The sequence below is a fragment of the Ammospiza caudacuta genome, chromosome 5 (assembly GCF_027887145.1).
Source record: "Ammospiza caudacuta isolate bAmmCau1 chromosome 5, bAmmCau1.pri, whole genome shotgun sequence".
Taxonomy (NCBI): Eukaryota; Metazoa; Chordata; class Aves; order Passeriformes; family Passerellidae; genus Ammospiza; species Ammospiza caudacuta.
This window is the reverse complement of record NC_080597.1, coordinates 45666370-45674061: the sequence shown is the minus strand read 5'-3', so window position 1 is coordinate 45674061 and position 7692 is coordinate 45666370. Positions and strand designations below refer to the sequence as shown.

General features: G+C 46.0%; 1 protein-coding gene across 1 annotated transcript; it reads right to left on the bottom strand.

Moving 5' to 3' along the window:
* Nucleotides 1-314: 314 nt before the first annotated feature.
* Nucleotides 315-5787, bottom strand: AVPR1A (arginine vasopressin receptor 1A). The gene is made up of 2 exons (XM_058805630.1): nucleotides 4779-5787; nucleotides 315-3136 (listed from the first exon to the last, which is right to left on the bottom strand). Exons 1-2 carry the CDS (start codon nucleotides 5785-5787, stop codon nucleotides 2853-2855), a joined length of 1293 nt encoding a protein of 430 aa, XP_058661613.1. The 3' UTR covers nucleotides 315-2852.
* Nucleotides 5788-7692: the final 1905 nt, after the last annotated feature.

Below are 7692 nucleotides of genomic sequence, written 5' to 3'. Positions count from 1 at the left end.
CCTTTGCTTGTGTCCTTCATTCACTACATATAATAGAAAAACATTTTAGTTTTGTTCACTCCCTAAAGCTTTTCATGGACACAACTTATTAAATTAAGACATTCTGAATTTTGTAAAATACATTTAGTAATACCAAATACACTTCTTGCCTTCCAAAATCTAGACAAGCAAAAAACCCAAAATGCTTCTGATCAAATAAATATGCAGGTTTATTAGAGCAAGTTTCCATGTTTTAAATTTGCAATGGTTTCACAATGTTTTGTTTCCTTCTGTTTCCATTAGGATACCCTCATGATAATCCAAAGTAGCTGTTAAAAAAATATATCCACAGATGAACAATTAAAAAATATTGGCCGCATCTTCCAACATTACAATTAGGTGAAAAATTCAGTATTTACAAAAAAACTCTGGAAATCAAATATTGACAAATTTTGTTGTCAGTTTAATTACATAAGCTATAGGACACACACAGGGGAAATTTATGCTCACAAGCTCCAAGTGTAAGCCTAGATTTTGTAATGTATTTGAAAAAAACCTAAATTTATACTTTGGGTCTGTTTGGTTTAATACACATACTGGTCATTACCCAGTTCATTTTTATTTTCAACAATATTCTACACACATTTTTTCATTATATTTTCTGTTTGAATGTAACGTGTAATAGAAAAACCATTCAATTATGCAAACAGAACTAAATTCTGTTAGTACAGCTAATTGGTTTTTAATACATATTTCATGTACAAAGAAAGCAGTAGCACAAACAGAACACTAGGCAAAGGATAGTGTACTTAATTTGAAATACTTGCAGTTTCAGTAACTGTGAATTACCTACTTGCAAAATATACACAATACACATAATATGCACAAACACACACACAACATCACTGCATGCTGGTTTTTTTGATTAAAATATAGCTTCAGGTTCACAAACCTTCATCCAGAGCTGGTGAGAGCTGTAGTCACATTTGCATATTAAAGGTGGTCAAAAAGATAGTCTGTTAAATGTAAGCCATTCCACCACACTGTCCTTTGGCTTCTAGTGCTCTGAACCACAGCAAAAACAAGGAAAGAGAATGGAGCTGAGATTTTCTTTAGTGACAAAAAAAAAATAAAATTATTTTAGGCATAATGTTCCCTATTCTTTGCCCAAAATAATCAGTGGGGAGCTTCTGGAGTGGCTTAAGATGATCTTATTCTGCACCTAACTCCATTAATTTTTGCTACCATTATTGAGGCAGGCATGGGCTCCATCCTCGGTGAAAGCCACATGCAATCTCCTCAAGCAATTAGAAAAGCAATCTTGTTTGTTAGGTTTTGTCGAGAAAGAAAGAAAGAAACCTGCTGCTGAGCTTCCTCCCTGCATGCACGTTCTGCAGCCCCAGTGCTCCAGCAGCCAGCTGGAATTGTGTCAGCAGTCCTGCAGGGAGCCAGGGGAGCTCCTGGATTTCAGGATTTGGCAAGCTCAGGAAAACAGAGCAGACAGGTAGCTGTACCTTTCTAAGAGATTCTCAAGACTTAGAAACTCAGCAAAACTTACTTAAGGAGCTTCAAAACCCAACCTCAATATAAGATACAGGCTCCAGGGAAAGATGTGTAATAGGATTGTTTACCATATAAATGAACTGCAGTCAATTTAGCATGCATTGTATTGAAAACAAGCACACCTTGAATGCTTTGTAATTACCAGATGTGCTGGGATAGCTTTTTATTGCAGCTTACTGACAATTTTTAAGACAATTTTCATGAGCTGGCAACAAAAAATAGTAACAGAAAAAGACAAGACGACAACATTGACAATTTTTATATGGTTCCAGAAGACTTGTAAGTTTGATTCTCAGATCTGTGTCTTGAAATGCACTGGCTCTACAGCTCTTACCAAATGGCTACACTCTTCTGAGCTCGTGAGGCTATTTGCTTGACAACCTAGCAATGTAGCATGATCCTAGATGTCCTAGTGAATTAAAAAAGAAAAGATGGCATTCCTACCAATAAAGCAAGTGGTTCTGGTATTCATTATGAGTTTTCTTGGTGTGACTGTTTGTAACAGTGCTGAGTTAGTCATAGTGTATCATACTTATTTATCAACATATATTTTTAAAGTTAGTTTAAAAAAATGAAAGTAGGTGCAACAATACACACGCACACACAAATATGCTGTATAATTCCCATCAACATCAAGGGCAGAGGAAATGTCACCCCAAAAATGAAACCCCACAATACACATAGAGACATGGACAGCACTGAAAGATTTGCCTTCATGAGGGCTGTTGAATTTCAGTGTCTGAGAACTGCTAGACCTTTACAAGATGAAGCATCACAAGCAACTGAATTCAGCAGCTCAGAGTCTGTCTAACCCCATTCCTTATCTGGACAGCCAAAACTTTTCCCCTACTCCTTTCTGGTAATGTTTAAGGCTAAACTGTAATCTTGCTCATATTGTCTTCTTTCCCTGTGACTTCATCAGACAATCACGAGAAGTTTTATGCATTAACACTAGAGTGGAGTTAGCCCAACACATGACAACTCCATTGTTTTGACTGTTTTAAACAGCAAGCAACAATGCACTTAGTATTTTAGGAACAGACAAAAATTAAAATAAATTCTATTTAAAAAAATAACTGCTTTATCATTGCCACACCTTCCTGACCAGTTGCCCAAATCCTAAAAAACTTCCAGAAAATAATTTACATACTGCAGCATAGCTTATCAAGCAAGGGGGCACTTTTTGTCTCTTGACCATCTTAGTCATTCCTTGGTACCATGGTGGTGGCCTGTATTGGCAGAAAGTCCATGCCACAACCTTCCCAAGCAGTGTGACAGGACTGCAAGCCCTGCCTGCCCTGAGGGCTGTCTCACGTTGGGATGGGGATGAAGCTGCTCGATCTGGAGTGGGGCATCTCCCTCCATGTGTTTAGGCTGTGGGTCGGGCTTCTGTTGTTGGTGAAAGAAGTCTGTCGCCTGCTATTGCTGTTTGAATCTTCTTTACTCAGCGTCTGCTTTATTTTTTGGCAGCAAGGGAAGCTCTGTAGGCAGTCTTGGAGGAGGTGCCCACTGAAGAACATGTAGATCCACGGGTTACAGCAACTGTTCAGGCTGGCCAGCAGAGCTGTAACAGTAGTTGCAGTGTTTTCAGAATCTGGGGAGGGGGGGAGAAAGATGTTTAATCAGAAAAAAAATTTGCACCATTCAGTCAATTGCTTCATTAACCATTGGATTTATTTCCCTGAATATTTGAGTTCTAAATGTTGAGCTACAGCATTTTAAATAGAAAATGAGAACATAATCAGTAAAGATCTTATTTATGTAAGGCTGCCATTAAAGTCAATGAGGATTTCTCTGAACTGACTTCAAAAAGCTGTGACAGAATAAGTTATGGGGTAATCCATCCAAAATAATGATTTAGTCACATTTCCACTGATGTGTATCCATGTGTTGATAAGCTCCTGCTTTAAATACTGAAAGGTTTTTTCCAGACCCTGGGAGACAATGGTAAAATTGCCACTGCTTTCAATAACACTGAATTTTGCTGCATATATTTGCATGCTGAAAAGTATTGAATGCTCAACTAACTACTGGATTGTCCATCAAGTCTGGGTTTTAGAGGTTGAATGAATTTTACTTAAGGGAAAAATAGAATTTGGCGCTATGGCATGAAAAAACTATGGTGTTCTACCTTCAATAACTAGTTAATAGTTAGATCAAATACTCTAAATATGTATTTAGTCCAATCAATGACTAGTGACTTTTCTTTGTAAATATTGGATCTTCAAAAAAGTATCATTACTTTTTTTCATATATTTAAAGAATCTCTTCAAACACACCTATCAAATAAATACCCATCTGTTCAATTAGATTTAATTCCCTTTGAAGTAAAAAAAAAAAAAATCTGTTTACTGCAAGCTTTTGTTTCTCTATCGAGATCTGCACTATAGACTTGACTTCAGTCCCATATCAGAGGTAATCAACACTCTCACTACAGTAAGTGATCATCTGGGGATGTTTTTAAAAAATCAGGAAATTATGGATTCCAGTATTTTGATTTGCTGTTCTCTCATTATGAGGAAACAGAATATATGTCACTATGCTGCCTGTCATTACCTATGTAATAGCTTTTAAATTCACCAAATTTTTTCAGCCATATTTAACAGGGGGACACGTCTCTCCAAAGCCTAAATTGCCACTGATTCATGAAAATCAGTGACTTTACTAATGGAGCACTCAGAGGTGACTGCCTTGCTGAGAGGAAGGGTTCAGGCTGCGCTCAACCCTATTATTTGACAGCAGCTACAGGAGAGAAGAACTAAGTTCTCTCTTTATGTAACTGCTCCGACATGTGCGTGTGCACACTTCTACACAATACTCAACATTTCTAAAGTTTTCTTATCTGCAGCTTCAAACGGACGAAAATGCTGCTGGTTGAAATTGCGGCAGCAAATGCTCCGGTTTCCATCGGCTCCTTTTGCGGCTGCCGCAGCCGCCCCTCCGGCTGCTCCCGGGCCGGGCCGGGCCGAGCGCCGCGGCCGCCGCCGCTCCCGGGGCCGCCCGGTCCGGGACTACGAGCGGTGCCGGCGGGGCGGCCCCGGGGGCGCGGCTGCCCGGGGCTTCTCTTCTCCCCCACAGCCGCTCCTCCCCGGCGGGACAGGGACCCGTGCGGGGCCGGGAGGGCGCGCCCCGCTCCCGCTCTCCGCGCCTGTTTCCCCACGCTGCGCCCCGGGACAGCCGGCTGCGCTCCAACGCGAGCGGGGCTGCCGCTGGGGACGAGCGGCGGCGTCACCTACCGACCCAGGGGAAGCGCTGGTCCCACACGGACCACATCTGGATAGTGAAGAAGGGCGCCCAGCAAACGACGTACACCGAGACGATGACGAAGGTCATCTTGACGGTGCGGATCTTGGCGCGGGAGATGGTTTTGACGTTGCTGACACAAGGGGCGAGCAGCAGCCCCCGTCGCGGGCCACCTTCATCACCTGCCCGGCGCCCGCCAGCCGCTGCTGCCGCCTCCCCCGGGCGCGTCTTGCCCCGCACGTTGCGCCAGATGCGGTAGCAGATGAAGCCGTAGCAGATGATGAGGATGAGGACAGGCGCGATGAAGATGCCGCCGGTGATCCAGGTGATGTAGGCGCGGGGCCCCCAGGGCATAATGAAGTGCGCCCAGCAGTCGTAGACCTGCGAGCCGCGCTCCACTTCGCTGAGGGAGAAGATGAAGTACTGCGGGGTGCTGAGCAGCAGGCTGAGCGCCCAGGCCGCCGCGATCATCCCGTACGAGCGCTTGGTGGGCTGCTGCAGCGTCTTCAGCGGGTGGCAGACGGCGATGTAGCGGTCGGCGGTCATGGCCACCAGCATGTACGCCGAGGCGAACATGCCGAAGACCTGCAGGTGCTTGACGACGCGGCAGAGCCCGTCGGGGCCGTGGAAGCGGTGGGTCACCTCCCAGCAGAGCTGGGGCAGCACCTGGAAGAAGGCCACCACCAGGTCGGCCAGGCTGAGGTGGCGGATGAAGAGGTGCATGCGGGACGCCTTGCGCGGCGTGCGCCGCAGCGCCAGCAGCACGCTGCCGTTGCCCACCACCGCCACGGCGAAGGTGACGGCCAGCACCGCGATCTCCAGCTTGGCCAGCTCCTCGTCCCGCCCGAAGGGGTCCCAGCCGCCCAGGCTGCCGTTCGGCGACCCCGACCACGCCTCGGGACTGGGGCTGCTGCCGCCGCCGGGCTCCGCCGCCCGCCACCGGCTGCCATTGCCGGGTGAGGGCACGGCCCGCGGGGAGCCGGCGCCGCCGGCGAGGCGCATGGAGGGGCTGCGCGCTGGGGCCCGGCCCGGCCCCCGCACCTCCGCTCGGCCGCCTTCCCCTCCGGCGGCCCGGAGCGCCGGGCCAGGCGCCTTTATCCCCCCGGCCGCGGGAGGCGAGGCGAGGCGAGGCGAGGGGGAGCTCCCGTGGCAGTGGCTGCCCAGCCCTGACGCCAGCCCCCTCCTTCCCCGGCAGCCGCCGCCCGCCCGCCCCGCCGCGGGAGCGGGGCCGCTCCGCCCCAGAGCGCCGCGCCGAGCGGGAGCGGGCACCGGCCGCGGGAAGGGCTGCTCGGGCCGGAACGGTGCTCACGGAGAGCTCCTCACGGTCAGGTAAAGCAGCGCTTGTAATTGCGAGTAAAACAGCCGTAATCATGCAGAGCAAATGGATGTCTGTCAGCATCAGCCTGCGCCCCGATCTGCCTTCTAGCCAAGGCAAAGTGACTTGTCGGTGAGAGGTGCTGGTTTGGTCCTGAGAGAGTCTGCCTGCGCCTTTGGCATTTCACTGGGATCAACCCCAGAGATGTAAATTATTAGAAAAAATAGCAACCTAATGTCTCTGAATGTTTCAGGACTTCATCTCGGGCCATAAATATTATCCAAGACTTAGGATAGGTCCAAACCACACGTTTCTGCAAGTACAAGCAAAATCTCCACATCTGCTGGAGAGTTTCTGGCAGCTGGCCATTAAAATTCTTGTTTTAAGCACGGTTTAGATGAGAGTGTTCTTGCTCTTGGTAGAATGAATGGACTTGGTGAAAATTTTGGTCCTGTTGTCATGAGTGTGGATTATATCCTGATTTCACTGGTACCAGAATTTGATGCTTCATTTAGAAACTTCTTCCTTCAGCCACACAAAAACGCATAAGATCACAACAAAGAAATACTCTCTGTTGGATACCAGCCCTACTGTTTTTTTTTTTTTAGTAAAACTCATATGTCTCTTCATAGGTGATTACAGTTAAATTCAGTTACAAAAAATATGAGATTTTACAGGGAGAAGAAAACATGGGAAAGAATGCAAGATTAAACCTTACTTCTTTAGTTAAAAAGATATTTTCAAAATTTTTGACTCCAGAAGAGTTTTAAAGCTTAAAATACAAGATTATAGGCTTCTGAACATGTTAGCATTGTGCAAGGCTTTATCCCAGGCTTTTTTTTGTCACTTTCTGGGCTTTTTAGCCCCTGAGAGGCTATGTGCACCCACCCCAGTGTGTCACTACCCTTCCTCTGCTTGGGGATCAGTGGCAGGAGTTTAGGAGCACACCTGCTCCTACAGGAGTTTTCCAATTAAAACTGCATACCCTCCCAAAACCTGGAAATACACACAATAAATGTGGATATCCTAAGCTTCTAGCAAACTTGTTTCTTTAAATACACTTTTGTTCCAAAACCTGATTTTTACAAACAGTTCAGTGCATTATTCACAGCTTACTGCCTATTTATTGTGTTAGACCTGGGAAACTGGTGTGTGACTACAGTTTTCAGGTCAAATAGGGGAAATTGAAGCTGCATTTCACAAATCTCACAAGGCTGCACCACTACCAAGGCTTCTTTCACATTCCTTGCCTGTGTCTCTGACACGCTTTACAGGAGGTGAATGTTACGTAAATGAACAGTGTTACTCAGGAAACTCTGCTAGCAGATTTTCTGCTGTGCAAACCATGCAAGGATCATAAAGCTCTATTCACTGCTGGGTAGGTCATCCATTAACAGAAGAGATGATACTCAGGTTTGACAGAGACATATTTTTAGTAGCCAGACAATAAGATAAAAGTGGTTGTATTTGTTCAGGATACTGAGAACTGTCAAGCCCACATCAACTCAGAAGTATTCTTTTTCCAACCTATTCTTTGTTCCTCTGAATGGCCTTTATAATAATGTTTCCAGAGCAAAGGGCTGGAAAGTTGC

What these genes read in the sequence shown, in the direction of transcription:
- AVPR1A (XM_058805630.1), bottom strand. Translation starts at nt 5,787, where the DNA reads ATGCGCCTCGCCGGCGGCGCCGGCTCCCCGCGGGCCGTGCCCTCACCC. An exon ending in CCAGCGCTTCCCCTGGGTCG is followed by an intron (nt 3,137 to 4,778) that starts GTAGGTGACGCC and finishes CCCCCTCCCCAG; the next exon opens with ATTCTGAAAACACTGCAACT.